We start from the raw sequence: 20,204 nt of genomic DNA, 5'->3' as shown, positions 1-20,204 counted from the left end.
GTCTTCCTCCCCAAAACATATAACTGCAGTTTAATTATCAGAAAAACAGCAAATAAGTCATAATTGAGGGACTTTTTACAAAATACCAGACTAGAATTCCTCAAAACTGTCTAAGGCCAGTAAAAACAAGAAAGTCTGAGAAACTGTCACATCCAAGGGGAGCCTAGAAACATTACTACTAAATATAATGTGATATCCTGGATGGGATCCTGGAATAGGAAATGGACATTAGATAAAAACTAAGGAAACTTTGTACACAAATATTGAGAGCCTCATTATTCATAATAGCCCCAAAGTGAAACTAATCCAAATGTCTATCAACTGATGAATACATAAGCAAAATGTTGTATATCCATACAATGGAATATAACTCAGCCATAAAAATGGAGTTCTGATATATGTTGTAACACAGATGAACCTTGAAAGCATTATGCTGAGTGAAAGAAGCCAGAAACAGAAGGCCACATATTACATGGTTCCACTTACATGGATTATCCAGAATAGGCAAGTCCATGGCGAAGGAAAGTTAGTTTAGTAGTTGCTGGGGGATTGGGGGTAGTGACTGCTTTTGGCCACTGGGTTTCTTTTTGGGGTAATGAAAATTTTCTGGACTTAGATAGTGGTGATAGTTGCATAACCTTGCAAATATGCTAAAAACCACTGAAATGTACATTTTAAAGTGGTGAATTTTATGGTATGTAAATTATATCTCAATTCCTTAAAACTAAGGAAATAGAAATAAAGTATGGAATTTAGTTCACCAAAAAAGGGAGGATGACTATACTCAAAATGTCAGTGTTATAAAAGACAGACTGGAAAACTTCCAGATTCATTGAGATTAGAGAGGTGTGATAACTAAAGCCAATGCATGATCTTTAACTGGATCCCGTATGGTGGTGGGAAAAGGTTATAAAAGACATTATTCAGTCAATTGACGAAGTTGTACTAAGGATAATAGCTTAGATTAAAAGTATTTGATCAGTGTTAATTTAGTTTAACTACATTCTTAATTTTAGGAAATACACACAGATACTTGGAGTTAAAGGGACATCGTATATGGAACTTGATCTCAAATTATTCAGAAAAAAATGTATGTGTGTATATATTTTATGCACCTACAGAGGAGGAGAGATACATGTGATAAAAGAGATGAGGTAAAAGGTTAGCAAATCAATGTAGGCCAAGGGTTTACAAATACTTTGTATTCTTGGAAATTTGTTTTTCTGTGAGTTAAGGAAAACAGCATTTGGAATAGTGTTAACAAGGATGTTCAACAGTGGGAGCTCATATTATTACTCTATATAAGAATGTAAATCTGTTCAAATACTTGGTAAAATAATTTGGAATATGACTTCAGTATTTGAAAAATAATAATTTTGGCATTGTCTATTTTTAGATAGATATCCTGAAGAAATTCCTCTACATGTGCACCACAAACATATGAAATAATGTGACAGGAACATTATTTTAATAGCCAAAAAATGGGGGGGGGGCATTTTAATACAGCAGTGAAAATGAGTAGACTAGAGCATGTATCAGTATTAACATCTATGCATCTCAGAAATAATGCTGAATGAAAAACAAGTCACTGAGGAGCATAACCAGAAGCAATCCATTTATACAAAGAATTAAAACCAGACAAAACTAAGCAACACATTGTTTAGGGCTACGTACATATGTGAGACAGCTATGAAGAAAAACGAAAGAAGGGAGGGCACAAGGGGGACTTGGAAAGTACTGGTGATCTGTTTCTTAAGCTTGTTGGTGTATAAACGAGTGTTTGTGTTTTCTGTATTTATAAAATACTCTGGGTATGTGTATTTTTAAAAAGTTTTTAAATTTTAAAAACGTTTCAAAACGCAAAACCCTCCAAGGCAAATAATTTTAAACCATAAATCATTAAATGAGCAAAGCAAGTTATGAAATTGTGTATGAGTTTTTGTTAAGAAATTGCATATGCATCTGTATCTTTGTGTTTATAGAAATAAGTCTGAGAAGAAAAACACAAAACTGTTGTTCCTTAGGAAGTAGGATTTCTAGAGAACTTTTGCATTATACTTCTTTGTATTTACTTATGTACTTTTGAGATCTGTGAGCATTTATCAGCCAGGCTCATATTTTGAGATTATATTTCTTTTGTCTTTACTGCTGTTGAATAAAGAGCTTAAAGGTAGGGTCCAAGTGTTATACATACTTTTCTGTGTGTTTTTTTTAATCAGAAAAATAATAAAACAATTTCCATTTTAGAAAATAAAACCAAAAAATTTAGAGGAAGGTCACTAGCAATGTTTAGAAATCTTAACTGAGGAATGCAGGTTACAAAACAGTATTTTACATACTTAATAGTAGTTCACTTAATATATTATGTATATTCAAAATCTTAAAAATATCCTGGAATGAAAATGCTCCACCGCTAACAATTATTATTTCTAGGTGGTATAATTTTCAGGTGGTTTTAATTTTCTTTGTATTTTCCTAATCTGCATGTATTACATATGGAAGTAGGAAAAAAAAATTATGAGAGTATTCACCATTATTAAGGACTGAAGTTCTTAGATGATTTCAGTAACATTATTCTTACCTTTGGGAGTAGCAGCTACTTACCTGACTGAGCAGCGGTAGGTACTAAGAGAAGAGAAGAGAAGAGAGCTCATCTCTACCCTTGTTACAGATGTGAGTTCAGTGGTACTCTTTCATCGGGTTGGCCAAAAAGTGCCTTCGGTTTATCTTTTTGAGCAAAGAACTGTTCCAGGTGCCTTTTACAGTCTTTCAGGGAATTGAAATTTTTTCCATTTAGAGAATTTTGTAAAGACCGAGATAAATGGAAATCCAAAGGTGCAATGTCTGGTGAATACAACCAGTGAATCAGAACTTCCCAGCCAAGCTGTAACTGTTTTTGTCTCATCATCAAAGAAACATGTGGTCTTGCATTATCCTCATGGAAGATTATGCATTTACTGTTGACTAATTCTGGATACTTTTCATTGAGTGCTGCTTTCAGTTGGTCTGATTGGGAGCAGTATTTGTTGGAATTAATCATTTGGTTTTCTGGAAGGAGCTCATAATAGAGGACTCCCTTCCAATCCCACCATATACACAACATCACCTTCTTTGCATGAAGACCAGCCTTTGTTGTGGTTGGTGGTGGTTCATTTCGCTTGCTCCACGATCTCTTCCATTCCACATTGTCGTATTGTTTCATTGCCTATCACAGTCTGTTTTAAAAATGGAACGTTTGGGACTTCCCTGGTGGTGCAGTGGTTAAGAATCTGCCTGCCAGTGCAGGGGACACGGGTTCGAGCCCTGGTCTGGGAAGATCCCCCATGCCACGGAGCAACTAAGCCCGTGTGCCACGACTACTGAGCCTGCGCTTGAGCCGACAAGCCACAACTACTGAGCCCATGTGCCACAACTAGAGCCCGTGCACCGCAACAAAGAGTAGCTCCCGTTCGCCATAAGTAGAGAAAGCCTGCGTGCAGCAACGAAGACCCAATGCAGCCATAAATAAATAAATAAACAAACAAACAAAAACAAACCCGGAACGTTTTCATTACATTTAAGTAGAGAATTGCACGCAGAAATATGGTCAAGAAGGTTTTGTTCCCTTAACTTATGTGGAACCCAAACATCACATAACCAAGCTGGTGCAAATTTTCAACGCTCGATTTGGATGTTTTGAGTATGTCATCTATCTCCCGCGTGGTATAACGTTGATTGTTCTCAATGTCTCAGTTTGATCCCTATCAACTTCAAGTGGTCTTCCCGAGCGTGGAGCATCATCTAACAAGAAACCTCCAACACGAAACTTCTCAAACCACTTTTGACGTGTTTGATCAGTCACAGCACCTTCTCCATACACTGCACAAATCTTTTTTTTGCATTTCAGTTGCGTTTTTACCTTTCTGGAAATAATAAAGCGTAATATGCCAAAAATGTTGCCTTTTTTCTTCCATCTTCAATATTAAAATGGCTACACAAATATCCACCAATTGTGCTAAGTCTTTTTTTAAATGCACACTGATATGACAGCTGTCACATACGATCTAACAAAATTATTTCGAATGAAGTTAAAGAAAACTAAGTTGCTGCTAGAGCCATCTCACGGAAAAAAGTGAACGAACCTTTTGGCCGACCCAATAAATGGCTGCTTTATTCTTTGACAACTGCATTGATCAGTTATCTAACTTCATGTCTCCTTCAGGTGCTGCACTATCTGGCAGTACAGAAACCTGCAGACCTGGCTAGGCACCTGTTACCTTGTGTAATTCATGCAGCCGTACTCAAGGTAAAGGAGGAAGGTAAATGTCTTATTTGATTAGTCATTAGTTCATTTCCAAAATAAAAGTAGATTTTGCCTAACTTATCTGATGATGGCTTTGATATTTTTAAAAATAGAAAGTCTGGAAAACATTTCTTCAGTTAAGAAGATTATAAAGCAAATAATATCTCATTCCAGTAAAGTTTTGCACTTCCCCAATCCAGAAGACAAGAAATTGGAAGTAAGTCTGATCTTTCCAAGTGTTCTCCCCAGTTGGCAATAATTATTTTAAAGATACATTTTTTAAAGGCTTTTTGCTGTCTTCCAATGTATGCCTCTCCCCTTTCGCACTGTTAGGAAATCATCCATCAAATTACTAATGTAGAAGCTATAATTGCTAGAGCCCGCTCACTGAAAGCCAAGTTTGGAACTGAGAAATGTGAACAAGAGGAGGAAAAGGAAGATCTTGAAAGGTAATTGGTATCTGATTAACTCATTTTTATCTGCAAATAGGAAAAGCCACCACTCTCTTTAGAAAATTTTTGTAAAATATTGAGAATCTTTTGTAGTGTTCCTCTATTTTTTGTAACAAGCATTGGCTAGAGACAGAGAAATATTTGTTTATCATAGGATTTGACCTCTCCTGTATCTCGAGTATTTGCCACGTGTTTCCATTCCTCCCACTTTTAGAACGAAGGCTTCCAGGTCTCTCTTTCTAGGAGTGTCCTTGTTCGCTCTTGGAGTAGTTGCCTGTGGAGGAACTGGCTGTTTACTCTTTGTTACTTGCAGGGCCCCAGAGCTTTGCTTTCCACTCTCTGTTCCTTAAGTACAGGCAGAGGTGTTCTGAAACTATTTCTGCTGAATATTCCTAGTTTTTACACAAGATTTACTAAAGAGTTACTAAATCTTCTGAACCAGATTTGTGGTAGCAAATGTGCATACCTTCTGTGCTTTGTGAATGTGTTTTGAAAGAGTGACCAGATGGCCTCTCCATGATGAGGCAAATGATTGGGTCAGTCTTTTCCTCCTTCCAAGATTTGGACCATTTCGAAGGGATCCTGTCACTGTGGGTCCCTGTCCATTTTTTGTCTGAGGTACTTGAAAGGACGATGTTGTTTCAATAAGTGATAAAGTGTTTCCAAATTAGCTACTTGAGCAGCTTGAATTTGTTATAACTAAAATTTTCATCAGTCTTTCCATGAGAAATGGCATTATTGATGATAAATAATTAATATTATATGACAAGGCATTTGCTATAGCTTTTAACAAGTTCTTGTTTGAATATTATATTTTTTGTTGAAATTTTTGCCCAGCCTTCTTTGCTCTTGAAAATTCCTTCCTCTTAAATGAGAAGAATATGCTCTAATCACAGGAATTGTTTCTAAGATAGCAGTATGAGTTAGTGAGCAGGTGGTGCAGAGTTGGTGGCTCTGTGCCTTCGACTCTCTTAGCTCCACCATACGTTGTCTGTGATATACTTGGAAGTAGAGTGTTTCTAGCACATAATGGCACAGCTTACAATTGAGACTTTGCCCAGCAAAACATGTATTTTAAGCACATGCACACACACACACTCACACTCACTCATACACCTTAAAAGAACAAAAATAAGAAATAAGGACCATTGCTTTGCTGTATAAATTAAACATGGTTTTTGTTGTTAAAAATATTTTTAAAAATCTTTTATTTAGTGTAGCATCTTCTATAGTCTGAAAGAAATAGACTGAATATTTTTTTCTTACACTTTGACAGAGATGGGCTTTTAAAAAAATTTACAAAAACAGTTGAAAGGCAGTAAGATTGTCATTTGAGTCGATTTTAATTCCAAATGTTGATCTGTCCTGTTAAAAAATTTCCACTCCAGCCTTGGTGTAGGGTTTGCCAGTATCATTTTGACGGTTTGTCCCCGAAATGAATCAGGGAGGATTGACCCAGTGTGAACTGAGCAGCTCGTTTTCTATCCTTTCATTACCTCTCTCTTCCAGGTTTGTGAGTTGCCTTTTGGAGCAACCTGAGGTGTTAGTTGTCGGTGCAGGAAGAGGACACGCTGGCAGGATCATTCACAAGCTGTTTGTGAATGCTCAGAGGGTATGTGAGATTCCTTATTGACTGTGTCATGATCTCTCCAGGCCTCTGCTCAGTAAGGTACTGTTTTGATTCCCACACATGGCCGATTCTACAGCTGCTAATAACAGCATTGGATTCGAACACTGAAGAAATAATGACTCTCAACAGTAACTTTTTAGTCTTTGAAATCCATCTGCTTTCTTACATGTTTAAATAAAATGATAAGTTTATTTTAGTACCTAAATTTCAGAAGTTAAAATGGCCTGAAATTCCTTGTTAACGAATCTGATAGGGACTTGTTTAGCAATGGCCAGTGCTGTGCTGTGGAAAAAATGTTTACTACTTTCAAATTAGAGTTTAGTTTTACCAGTTTTAAATTCCATGTACTGCAATGGATTCACAACTTAGCTTGGAGTTAGTAAATCTAACTATTCTTATAATGGTGAAGAGATCTAACCTCAGAGGGTTCCTAAGAAGGAAAAGCAAGATTCAGATTTTTAGGACTATGGAAAACAGTCTTCAGCACAGAAAGAAAGCTCAATTTGAAAACTTTCCTGGGTCATTAGCTCTACTGATAAAAATTTTAAAAATCGTATAGTACCTCTGACATTCTAAAACTGTTACGATTTGGATTTTTATGAGGATGGTATTAGTTATACTTTGGGTTGATTCTCTCTGTACTGATCTTGTTTACTGGTTAAGAGGTGCTGGTATTCCGTAGGTGATTCTCACATCAGGACTCATTAAAGATTATGATAAAAGTATTTTGAAGTGTACTAAATACAGGGTGCCCCTTATGTAGCACTGTGATGACACTAGAATGGCCCAGTTTTGAAGGTATAATTCTCACAGTCAAATGAGAAAAAGAATTTTCGTGGGTTTACACATGGAATAAAAACTTCATAATCTCCTTTGAGTCGGTCTGGAGTGCATCGAATATATGAATTTGAATATATTGAATTTGAATATATTCAAAATCATAGCCAAATATACTGATAGAAATTTTAGCAAGAACTAAAACCTGAGATTATTTATGGGGTGGCCCGCTAAATTTAAGGATTTCAAGTTAAAAACCAAATATTTCCTTATAAATTAAAGTTCTAGGAAACAATAGATGCTTACTTTGATTTACTTTGTTTTTCTCTCTGGCATGAAACCAGAACCAAGTCTGTTTTCACATCCTGTGATATATTTGCCAGTTTACTAGCCAGCGCTTATAAGCACATTTACTTGTTAACACCAATATGAATTTTCCTTATACTGCAAAAATTCTTTCATTTTTTAAAACCTGTGTGTTAAGACAATTTAAAATCTGAAGTATTTATAAAATATTTTTAATGCTGAGAGTAGAACACTCTCATTGTTCTAAATACGTAAGCAAAATTATTTTCCCCAATATGGAAATAAGCTTTTTCCCTGAGACTGTAAGTAAAGTCTTACTGTAAAAATTTGGATAATACAGAGAATTATAATGAAAAATTAATGACACTGAAAAATGAATCACATTAATCTCACTACCCACTGGTGATCACTGTCAACATTTAACATCTAGTATATACAAATATATGTAAATTTTACAAAATAGGATTATATTACATAGTTTACTTTGTTCTTACTTTCCGCTCAATGTAATTATCTTTCTGCATTAGTAAATATAAGAGTGTATCATCTTTTCCCTGGGCTCATTGTATAGCTAATCCCCTTTAATGGATACTGAAATTGTACATTCATCCCACATTTTATAATTTTAAAATATTTTAAACTTTCAAACCTTGAAGTGAATGTTTTTAGGGAATTGGCAGACTGTAATCCATATAACAAGCACCTGGTTGGTACATTTTTAAACTCACCTTTTAAATATCTGCAATTAATAGAAACCATTCAAATTTATTCACATAATTTTTCATAATTGATACTTTATATCAATTCTATTAAATCAAGATGTTAACTTTTTTAAAGTTATAAAATTTCACTGAAAATATTTTATAGCCTACAGTAATTTTACATATTTAGAACTTTTCCTTAAAATCATACATTTTAATAAACTTTCATCATGATTTTGTCAGTGGTATATCCATATTTAAATGGAATTCAGCAAACAGACCACTGATTGGATTTTGCCTTAGTCTTTCTAAATTGAATAAGTCAGACATCTAGTCTTAAATTCATTGGGTTATCTATTTTTCAAGACATGAGTACTTTTTTTAGTATCTTAATCTTTGGGAAAAGAGCTAGATTTTTGCTGAATCATTTCCCCATTAAGTGACACTCTGTACGTTGCCTCTTTAGCCATCAGATGCATGAGTAGTGAGATTTGTCTGCTCAGTTGGACGGCTAGGTGTGTTGTATGTGGTGTGTTTTTGTCTTGATATTCTTTTGATAGGATCATGTTCCTTAACGTAGTGCATGCTGTCTCTGAAATAATCTTGCAGTCTCTTGTCTAGCTCTTTTTAAACCATCTTGCTTGTTTCCCTTTCATCACTGTTTCTTTTCTCACCCTTTCTCAAGCTGACTGAATCTTCTGATGAGGTAACAAAATAGCCTTTGTCCCTCATAGTTCCTTGTTCCTTCCCATCCCTCTAACTTCATAAGGTCATTAAGACTAACCAACCACCTCTTTAGCAGTCTGGGTTTGGCATACCTTTCTTGCTGGTGTTTAGCATAACATGATTTCATATTTCCATTGCCAAAGCAATTATTTTTTTCCAAATTGATGGTATTGTGAAAGAAACATAGTGATCACAGTTAAAATGAAAGCTCTAGTTGAATACGTATTTTATTCAATTATAATGAAAAAATAGATGCCTTTAATATTGAGAACTTCTCTTGTGGCCACTGCTACATTTCATGGACCTCTGTCACTTCCGCGTTACATTAGTCACCCACCCAGCAAACAAAACCAGTGTCCTCAGTTTTAATTTGACAAATGAACCTTAAAAAGAATTGAAAGAATCGGTAAAAAAATCATCTTTCCATACTCTGGAGAGCAGCATTTCCTTACTGGACTGAGGACATCAGACTTGGACTTGGGTCATTGCTAGAAGAAATGTATAGAAACCAGAACAGCTCCATTGTCCCTCTTCATCAGATGTCTGAATATGGCCCTCACTTTCCAAAGCAGATTGCCTGGCAGTCATTATCTTCTGTCTGTGTCACCAGTTTATTTGTAATCTCTGGCTGCTCATGCAGTGTTTCAAGCTTCTTGCATTTTCTGTGTTGTGATTTTTGAGCAATCATAACATAACTGACTGCATTACTGAGTAATGTAGAACATTTTAATGTATTTATCATGCTTATTCAGCTGTCCTTCAAAATGATCTGAGTTTAGCATTCGGCCTGCTCTTGAACTAGCATGTGATTCTCTTCAAGGCTGCAGCCATGGCTCCGCCGGAGGAGGATCTGAAGAGGATGGTCCCCCCAGAAGAGAAGAGGCAGAACCTGGCGGCAGACTTCCCACCCGCTGCGGGCCGGGAGCTCATTTTGCGCACGACCGTGCCCCGCCCCGCTCCCTACTCCCGGGCTCTGCCTCAGCGCATGTACAGTGTCCTCACCAAAGAGGATTTCAGGCTTGCAGGTGCCTTTTCATCAGATACCTCCTTCTTCTAATCCTTCTAGAGTTCCCTCATTTGTGGCTTCACAGACAGTGCTAACCCCTTCTGTGGGAAGGAGGTTGTGCCAGTCAGAACCTGAGAGGCCATGAAGAGGACCTGTCCAGTTTGGTGATCAAGAATCATACCAGCATCTGAGAGACTTTCCACTGGGCTGTCTAGGGTCTTGTGGGGGCAGAGGAATGGGCTTCAGCTATTGAAAGATTTCTTTCCCAAAGAGATGGCCCTTGTTGTTTGGGGGATGGGGGGGACCAGAACAACAGCAGGAGGTCTGTGTACTCCCTCCAGCAGGATTGTGTTCATTTTTTCTTTTCCATGACTATCCCTTAGGCTATTGCCCTGCATTCATAGTCTCTGTAAACACCTATTATATTTATTAGTATCAAGTATGCAAAGTAGAGTACCAGTTAACTCAGATTTCTGGATATTTTGGTGGTAGCTTCTACTCCCAGAATCTGTTTTTAAAATACTAAATGACATTCTGTTTATTCAGTCACCTGGTGGCCATCTTTACTGTACTAATTGACTTTTGATGAGCATTTTGAATATTCTAGGAGAAAGCCTGGAATTTCACAGTCTATGTGTTTTTCCATGTAACTGTGACTTAAATGTATTCCTTCCGATAAAAAAACTATATATTAAATGTCACTGCAAATTAGTTTTATATCTCTCGTAAGGTTTGTTTCTCTGACTTGTTTTTTCTTTGGTTGCCCTGGAAGATATCACCCTGCAGATCATTGTTCTCTCTCTTGCTGTACAACATGCATTCCTTTTTTTGTGGTTGCTTGCAGTATTTAATGAAGCAGAGATGAGCACACGCTAAAAATATAGCCTCTGAACGTAGAGATTATCGTGCAGTTAGTATAATTTGGCATATGTGCTAATGTAATGAATAGAAGATTACTTCAGTGAACTATTTTGCTTTTGTATTATAGTTAAAATGAAGATAATTGATGGGGGATGTGTAGCACCCAGCATAAGGATAACAACAACATATTTCTAGTTATATGACGATCAAGATTTATCAAGTCTGTGTTGCTATATGGCCTCTGTTCAGTAATCTTAAATCTATTTTTAGGGCTAAAATTCCCACTTTAATCCAAAGTAAAAAATGATTATACTGAAGCATAGACCTTGCCTATGTAACTTTAAAGAATTAATAGAGCTCTGTAAACCCTATATTATTTTCGTTAAAAAAATGTAAATATGTGTGTACATATATGTATATATATGCATATATATATATGTATGTATGTATGTATGTAGTATAGGAGGCTCTAGCTGATTACCTCCTGGCCTTCACAGCACTCTTCTCTGAGATGCTGGATTTGACTGCTGCTGGTAAACCACACAGTGCAGCCCGAGGACTGAGCGCAGTACCAAGGAGAAACATACCTTTCAAGGACAGCGTTTGTCTGCTTTCTAATGAGGAAGTTAATAACAAAAAAACATTTTTCAAAGAGAGGTTGGACTTTAAAAAGGCGTTGTGAATCTAATAAAAGGGAAGGTGTTGCTTTCTCTGGCTAATTTTCTCTTCTTTTCTCCCCTCCAGTGGGCATTTTGTTCTTATTTCAATTAGTTTTATGCTGTCTCAGATTTTCCTAAATATTTGCAGCCTGCTGAGTCTTGCAGGGATCTCAGGAACACTTTGTGCCTTTTTTAATGACATTATCCCATTTTACTTTTATTATAGTTAATGTGTTTGTTGATTTTAAGATATTTTAAAGTATCTACTTCGTATCAGGTACTGTACTAGGCAATTAAGGTAAAACAGAAACCGAACATACTCCCTCCTTTCAGTGACCTTCCCATCAGGTAGGGAAGACTGAGGTAACATTGCTATAAAACGGAGAGTGCAGTCAACTCGACGGTATGAACTAGAGGTCCAACGTTTATTTAGTAATTCATTCATTTGTTGGTAGTGGAGACTAATACATGCAGTAATAGTGAATAGAGGACTTCCCTGGTGGTGCAGTGGTTAAGAAGCCGCCTGCCAACGCAGGGGAAATGGGTTGGAGCCCTGGTCCGGGAAGATCCCACATGCTACGGAGCAGCTAAGCCTGTGCACCACAGCTACTGAGCCTGCGCTCTACAGCCCGCACGCCGCAACTACTGAGCCCGTGTGCCTAGAGCCCATGCTCTGCAGCAAAGAGAAGCCACCGCAATGAGAAGCCCGCGCACCACAACAAAGTAGTCCCCGCTCGCCACAGCTAGAGAGCCCGCGCGCAGCAGCGAAGACTCAACACAGCCAAAAATAAATAAATAAATTTGTGTTTTTAAAAATAGTGAATATGAGGGGTTATGGGAGAGGTTTTTCAGTCAGGCTTTAGGGATCAGGGAAATCTTTCTAGAGGAGATGATTTCTAAGTAGGAGCTGAGGTGGGAAGTATGGAAAATTGCTTGCAAAGAAGAACTACAGTTATTTCCCCGTCCCTGTACGCTTGCCCTAATTGTGATTGTGCCGCTGCTCCCATGAAGTGGACTTTATCTTTCCAGCCCTTCATTCTGGACTTTGCCGTGTCTTTCTTTGGTCAATGGGATGTTAGCAAGCGTGACACAGGCAGAGACTTGAAAAGTATTTGCACGTTGAGGTTTGCCTTCTCTTCCTCCTGGGAACTGTGAGACATGCAAAGAAGCCTGCAGAAGGAAGAGAGTTGGCGTGGTCTTTTATGCTGCAAAAATGAACCGATACAGGAGGGCGTAGGAAGATTGTTACGGGTAGAGAACACAGAATGTGCAGAAAACTCAGGAGCAAAGGAAAATGTATCTTGGGAGAATAGCCAGCATTTCAGTTTGGCTGGGTGAGGTACCCAGAGTAGAAAGAGGCAAGATGTGAAGATGGTGAGGTCACTGAGGTGAGATGAGGAAGTTCTGGGTAAACCACAGCAAGAAGTTAGGGCCGTGTCTTTGGGGCACTGGTGAGTCAAGAGTTTGAAGCAAGGGAGTGACGTGGTGGGTTTTAGACCCACCTCTCTAAATGGATTGGAGAGGCTAAGAAGTATTTACACGTCCTAGATCTGGTACTAAATTGGAAAGTAGCAATTATATCATCAGTGGCTTTTTCCCCCTCCTTTGTGCTTTGTAACATGTTGCAGAGAGCCTGACAAGTGCTTGCGGAACCAACAGGAAGTGTCCTCACGTGGGCCCTCCCACTTTATGTGTCCCTATACCACCATAGTAATCCAGATTTTTCTTCAGGATGGGATTTTTAAAACTCTCTAAGCATTTATTTTTATATTCCATTCATTAGTTCAGCAGACGTTTATTGAGTGCCAGCTATGTGCCAGGTACTGTCCTAGGCGATGGGGATACAGCAGTGAACAGGACAGGTAAAAGGCCCTCAATGGCGTTTACATCAAGGGATAAGTATGATCAAATTACCTGAGTGGGGGGATAGTGGTTTATGGACAGGTGATAAAGGAAGGCCTGTGAAGCAGTGACATTGAACAGAAACCTGAATGAAGTGAGGGAGTTGGCCTTGTGGGCGCCTGGGAGATGACCCCAGACGGGATAGAAAAAGGCAGAGGTATGAGTAAACGTGGTATGTCAGAGGCGCCGAGAAAAGGCCAGAGTGGCCAGGGAGCAGAGTAGGGGAGGGAAAATGATGAAGAAATGAAAGTTGGGCAAAGGTGCAAAGACCAGATCACACTAAACATTAGGAGTTGGGATTCGTTTTCTTGATTGAAAGGGAAAGCCAGTGGAGAATTTTGAAGGGGGCGGGCGGGTGGGGCATGGTGTCATGATCTGACATTTGGAAACTCTTCACTCTGGCTGCTGTGTGGAGAATACACTGCAGAGGCAGAGGTGCAAGCAGTGAAACTAGGAGTGTTGATGGTTTGCACTGGAGTGGTAGCAGCGGAGGGGGTAAAAGGTGATCAGATTTGGTACACGTTTTGGAAGCAGAATGCACAGAATATGCTGACGGAATTACTGAGGGTATGAGAAAGAGTCAAGGGTGAGCTGGAAGTTTGGGGCCTGAGTAACCGAGTGATGCTGTCACATACTGAGATGGGGAAGGCTGAGGGGAGAGCAGGTTTGCAGGGAGGATGCAAATAAAGATTTGGAGTTAGGACTTGCTAACTCTGAGCTAACAATTAGATCTACCTGGGGGAGCCAGCGTCTGGGGTGGCCGCAGTGGCTCCCTGCCTCCTCCCTCCTGGGATTCACACCCTTGTGTAGTCTCCACCCCAAAATTGTACCAGAGCTGGGCTTTGTGGTGAGAAGAACACGGAAAAAGTGTTGGTGTGTCACTCCCAAGATTAGGTTTGGAAAGACATGCGTCTCAGAGTGGCTTTCTCTCTCGGATCACTCACTCTGGGGGAAGTCGACTGCCAGGTTGCAAACAACGGTAGGGAGAGGCCCACATCCTGAGGAATGGGGGCTCCTGCCAGAAGCCATGTGAGCTTGGAAGTGGATTCTCCCCAGTCTCAGAAGACTGCAGCCTCCTGAGGGACCTTGCACCAGAACTGCCAGGCTAAGCTGCTCGTGGTTTGCCGACCCTCAGAAACCGTGAGAGAATGTTATTTTAAGCTTCTGAATTTGGGGGCCATTTTATACAGCAATAGATAATTAATACAGTTAGAAGTGATTGTGTAAGTTTGGAGTTTAAGGAAAAGGTTAGGGCTTGTGCTATAAATTGGGAAATTCAGATACAGTACTTAAGCCATAGGACAGTATGAGACCACTCAGAAGTGAACACAATGCAAAGAGATGGTCTGGGGATTGAACCAGATATCAGGAAGAGGAGGAGGACGGCCAGAGGACACAGGGAAGGAGTAACCACTGATGTAGAAGGAAAGCCAGAAGTGTGATGTTCTAGAAGCCAAGGAAAAAAAAAAATTGAAGGAGGGAGTTGATCAACTGGGTCAAATGCCATTGAGACACTGAGTAAGATGCGGCCTAAGCACTGACTGGTGCGTACCTGTGCTTGCAGAGTAACAAATGCAATCAGAGAGGTAATACAGTTCTTACTGGGAAAGAACAGAGGTGACCACCGGGTGGGAAGATTCGTGTCCCCGCCAACCAGTGCTGCACTTAACACTTCCTCCCTATACCAGATGGGGTTTTGGTTGCTGTGTACTCCTCCTTGCCAGGAACTGAAGGACTACTCAGCTGGGTGAGTAGGGGGTGGGTGCAGGAGGGTAGGATGAGGGAGAGGGCAAGAGCATGAAGCCAGTTCAGTCTGTTTCAAGCCGACTGTAACCCGCTCTTGCTGCCTGCGCATTTCTTCTGGGCATGCAGGGTCATGGATAGGACTTGGCATTCAGCAAACAGTGAACGAATGAATGCATCTCAGTGGCAAAACTTGTCTTTGAATCTTCTCAACTCAATTTCTTTGTCACTGGGCACCATAAAACCAGAGTGTCGCAGGATATTAGCTCCTGAAAGCCAAAGGCTGCTGCCAGCATTTCTCTAGCTCTGAGAAGTGGAGCTTGGCATCAGCCTGTGAAAGTGGGCTGGCCTAATTCTTGAAATACAAAATAAAGCTAGTTCATATTAACACAACTTCTTTGCCAGCAGTTTTTCCCCTGGGAGCTTGTGATGTCTGACTGGTGGTCGTGGATAAATTGCCCCATGAAGGCTGGCCTACTGCAGGGATCATTTCTGGGCTGAGCTTACCTGCCAAGGAGGGCAGCCGGACCGAAGGCCCCTGCTTGGCCCCTACCTGGAGAGGACAGGAACGTGGCTCAGTCTCTGATTGGGTCTCTGGGGACGCGCCCCTCTCGTCCCCTCCCCGAGGCCAACCTCGGCAGTTCCTGGCAGAGATCTTAATGTCGCCTCAGAGGCACATTTCCCTCTGCTGCTTTGCGGCTGAGTGAGCCTCTCAAAGGAAGGTACATATCTGCCCTATCAGGTTGAAAAAAAAAAAAAGCTGGATTTTTTTTTTCATGCAAAACCATGATAGAATGTTTATTTTTTGTTTAAGTTTGCAGGTTTGTCTCCATCTTTGTCCCAGAATAAGGTAGACGAATGGCCTGTGAGGGAGCCATGTGCAGGCTGGGCCGGCTGGTGCTGCAGATGCTGTTAGCTGGGTTCAAAGCTGGTGAGTTGACCGTCTATAGTACTGAGCAGGCCTGTGATAAAAAGTATTTCCCAGGAGAGAAAAAGAGAATTCGTCACTATTAGTTTCCTAAGGCTGCGGTAATAAAGTATCACAACCTGGGTGGCATAAAAATGGCAGAAATTTATTGTCTCACAGTTCTGGAGGCTCCAAGTTGGAAATCAAGGTGTTGGCAGGACGGTGCTCCCCCTGAAGTGTGTAGGGAAGGAGCCTGCCTTGCCTGTTTCTAGCTGCCGGTGGTTGCTGGCATCCTTGTTCCTTGGCTTACAGCTGTAGCGCTTCTGTCTCTGCCTCTGTCATCACATGGCAGAGTGTCCCTCCACCCCACCGTTGAGTCTGTGTCTGTTTTTTTGGACACCAGCCATCCTGCTCCAGTATGACCTCATCTGAACTAGTTATATCTGCAGTGACCTTATTTCCAAACAAGGTCACGGTCTGAAGTACTGGGGTTAGGACTTCAACATATCTTACTTTTTTGGACGGGCGCTGGGGTCACAGTTCAACCCCTAAAAGCGTCGTTCAAAAGACATCCAGATGGATATGTGCCCCTCTAGTTGCTGGTAGGCCCTGGGCCTGATGGCAGAAGCACAAACCTGGCTTAGGAGAGATCAAATCCCAGCTTTTATCAGCCACAAGACGCCAAACCTCTTCCTCTGCAAGATGGGGTGTTACAAAAACTAAACAAGATAATATCTGAAAAGTGCCCAGCATGCTCCAGGTACTTAGCTGTACTAAGTGGCCCAGCTGTGGACGAATGACCGCTTAGCTGTTGGCTACAAGCTCTGGTTTTCACGTGACGACACGTCCAGCAGCCGGTGTTCATAGAGATGATGCAACGAGAGAGGGACTTCGAAATCTCCTACCCTCTCATCAAATGAGTGGTTTTCTTTTGATTCCTTTCCCCCTCCTTGGCACCCGGCTCCATGGAGGAAGTTACAGTTAAAGGCTGAGTAGACTTTATCGAGGCGGAGGGCTGGGGCAGGAACCTGGGAAGAGTCCTGGCTCGTTCCAGGCTGCAGGCTTATCTGCAGAGGCCCCCAGCCCCGATGCCAGTGTGGCCAGAGCAGAGAGGGAAGCGGCGGCCGGTTCAGCACCTCACATGCCCCTTTGGGGAGTTTGGAGCTTGTTGAGTGAGAACAAAGAAGCTCTGGAAGGTTTTCAGTAGAGGAACAGAGGTGTGAGACGAGACTCACCCATCAGGAGCTAGAGTGGTCGCCATGGTGATCCCCGCACGAGATGGCAGTGGCCTTGACCACGGCAGTAGTGAGGGGGTGAGAGATTCAGCAAGCGACACTGGCAGGACTTGGAGAAGCCGGGGTGGTGGTCAGTGAAAGCCGGGGTGAGTCTGGACGCCCTGCTCTGACCCCTGAGGGGCAGTGGCTCTGCTGGGAGAGGGACCCGTGGCTCGTAACCAGCCACCTGGCGGCACGACAGCCTCCAGCGAGGGTACCCGGCTGGGCGCTCCAGTGCGACCTGCACCCTGTCTGTCACCTGACAGGATAGGCTGCAGTCTCGCGAGGGAGCCCAGTGCTCCCAGCGTCAGGGAGCCCCAGTCTTACCGCTGGCTGATAACGGGGGAGGGAGTGTGCACTGCGCGACTTACCTTTCCTTGAGCGGCCTCCGCTACAAACACTTGTCAGGACGCTGACCTGGGCTCCCTCCGTAGTCACATGATGTGACACACTAATGTGTCAATGTGGATCAGAACTTTCCTCAGGTTCTTCAGCCATTTGACAGTTTGAGTAAATAATGACTTGTCAGTGCTATTTATTCACATTCCTCTTTCTCAGCCCTGTTTTTGGCCCAGAACACTCTTTATTTTTGTCCGTGTTACATAATGAGGGAACGGCATTCTTAGTAACCCACTGTCACTCCTGTGTTATCTTGCCTACATGAAAAAAGGAAATATTTTTAGAGTGTGAATTTCCCAAACGTCCTCTACTATTTCTGGGGCTGAAGGCATAACGTCATGGCGGGAGGGTGGCATGGGGAGAGGGCCCAGTCGTCTCCTGTTTGGCCGGGGCTGACCCTGGGCCTCAGGAGCTGGCTGGACATCCTGTCTGCCCCATCCTGTCCCGGCTAAGTGGCGGAGGCTCCTCTCTGCCCAGGGTTTTACGTGTTCAGCAGCGGATTCAGGAGCCTAGGAATAATCTTAATTGATATTCTTCATTCCTATTGTTTCAGGATATTCAAAAGAGTGGTCGGGGGGGGGGGAATGACCACAAGCAGTGAACCCCTCTTCTTAAGCACACAAGTGACAGGCTCATCCCCTATGTGGGGGGTGCCTGTCAAACCGGGGAGGCGAAAGTGCCTTGCATAAGTTTGAAAGGCTCCTTCCTGGCCAGCCATCTGGAGGCTTCCCTGAAATGGGTGTGACGGGGCCAGTGAAGTCCCAACAGGATGGGCTCGGCTGAGCCAAAGAACGTCTATAAAAGCAAATCTGGGGGCTGCCCTGGGGGCGCAGTGGTTAAGAATCCGCCTGCCAATGCAGGGGACCGGCGTTCGAGCCCTGGTCCGGGAAGATCCCACATGCCGCGGGGCAACTAAGCCCGTGCACCACAGCTACTGAGCCTGCGCTCTAGAGCCTGAGAGCCACAACTACTGAGCCCACGAGCCACAACTACTGAAGCCCGTGCGCCTAGAGCCCACGCTCTGCAACAAGAGAAGCCACTGCAATGAGAACCCCTCGCACTGCAACGAAGATTAGCCCCCGCTCGCCGCAACTAGAGAAGAGCCTGCACGCAGCAATGAAGACCCAACACAGCCAATAACAAAAAAGTTTGTCCAAAGAGCCTGGGCGTTTCAGGTCTTGCCAATCTGGCTGGAGAGCCAGACATGTTTCCTTCCTGTGTTTATGGGATTCCCCAACAGCGTCCTGGTTGAAAACCACTTCTGGAAGCTGGTGCACAACCACCTGTGGGGAAAGGTGACCCACCTCTAGGCTGGGAGGAGTCGAGACAGACCTCCCTGGGCTGTAATGGGAACAGTTGACCCAGCAAGTCCTGTGGGAGAGTCAGGAGACAGGGGACCCTCACCACTGAGAAGTCATCTGAAACCTTTGCAAATGGCCTCATTATACATGATCTTAGGGCAGATCATCTCCCACAGTTAAATAAACTACTCCAGAGTTTCTCAAACATGAACAATGTACGGTGCCTCTTAAAGGACGAGCTTCTTGCAGACCCTGGCATTGCCTTTGGCTCACTTAGCAGCACTGTGATAGTAATCTCAACTGGGGACGTAGGCACCCCAGTCTTCAGAGGAGCCAGAATAGCTGGTAGTCATCGCTTAGATTATCACTGAAATGAAAAAACACTTTTAAAAGGATCAGAGAACTCAGACCCCAGAGACTACATTCTCAGACCCTGTGGTGGGAGAAAGGCCTGTGCAACCTGTGGGACATGGCAGAGAGCTGCTTCCGGGTGGAAACACAGCACATTAGCTTAATACTCACAGTCCTGTGAAAAATGAGCAACACCCAGCTGAAACTACACATCCTCTCCAAGGGTTTACTGCACACAAGATGTTCCTGGCCTGAAGAAGTATACTTAGGCCCATGGGCGCAGGTGTTCTCCTAGCCCTCCTCCCACCTCTGTGGAGAGGACAGTTCTAGGTCTGTCTATGACCATCGTACGTACTCTCAGGGTTAGTGATGGGAGGAGCTGTGCAGAGTGGAAGCAGCTAGTCTGAGAGCTGAAGGGCCTGGCCAGATGCACGGGAAGGTCAAAGGTTCAGTCCACATGCATGTCTCGGGTGCAGCTTGAGGTAGCCATGACGTGTGGTCACTAGGCTGATGCACGGATTTGAATCATTCCTGGAAATAAGAAGGCTAGTGGGTGACTCTAGCTGACCACCCAGCATCTGCCTCTCCATGTTCACGTAGGTTCCATGAGAAAAACTGGCTCTGTAAAGAAAGCAAGCTAGAGGGGGAAGAGATTTAGTAAAAGGGTGACTGGATGTTTGTGTCCCCCTGGAATTCATATGTTGAAATCCTAATCCCCAGTGTGATGGTATTAGGAGTTGGGGTCCTTTGGAAGGTGATTAGGTCATGAGGGTGGAACCCTAACAAATGGGATTAGTATTCTTATAAAAGAGACCCCAGAGAGCTCTCCCCCTCTTCCTGCCGTATAAGGACACAGTGAAAAGTCAGCAGCTGGTGTCCCAAACGAGGGCCTTCACTAGAACTTGGCCATGGTGGCACCATGATCTC

At 42.4% G+C, this 20,204-nt stretch overlaps 1 protein-coding gene across 3 annotated transcripts in view; it reads left to right on the top strand.

Moving 5' to 3' along the window:
- Positions 1 to 10,609, top strand: part of RAB3GAP1 (RAB3 GTPase activating protein catalytic subunit 1) — a 125,326-nt gene extending 114,717 nt beyond the window's left edge. For 2 of the 3 annotated variants that reach the window (XM_082659047.1, XM_082659045.1), the window contains 6 exons: positions 4,202 to 4,298; positions 4,396 to 4,499; positions 4,616 to 4,731; positions 6,244 to 6,346; positions 8,834 to 8,854; positions 9,695 to 10,609. In XM_082659047.1, the coding sequence (XP_082515173.1) occupies positions 4,202 to 4,298; positions 4,396 to 4,499; positions 4,616 to 4,731; positions 6,244 to 6,346; positions 8,834 to 8,854; positions 9,695 to 9,931 (678 nt within the window). In that variant the 3' untranslated portion in view covers positions 9,932 to 10,609. The remainder of the gene's footprint in view (positions 1 to 4,201; positions 4,299 to 4,395; positions 4,500 to 4,615; positions 4,732 to 6,243; positions 6,347 to 8,833; positions 8,855 to 9,694) is intronic. The other variant, XM_082659046.1, reaches the window with a different exon arrangement.
- Positions 10,610 to 20,204: the final 9,595 nt, after the last annotated feature.

Source organism: Grampus griseus, assembly GCF_964374135.1.
Source record: "Grampus griseus genome assembly, chromosome: 7".
NCBI classification, from domain to species: domain Eukaryota; kingdom Metazoa; phylum Chordata; class Mammalia; order Artiodactyla; family Delphinidae; genus Grampus; species Grampus griseus.
This window is presented reverse-complemented; position numbering and strand designations above follow the sequence as displayed.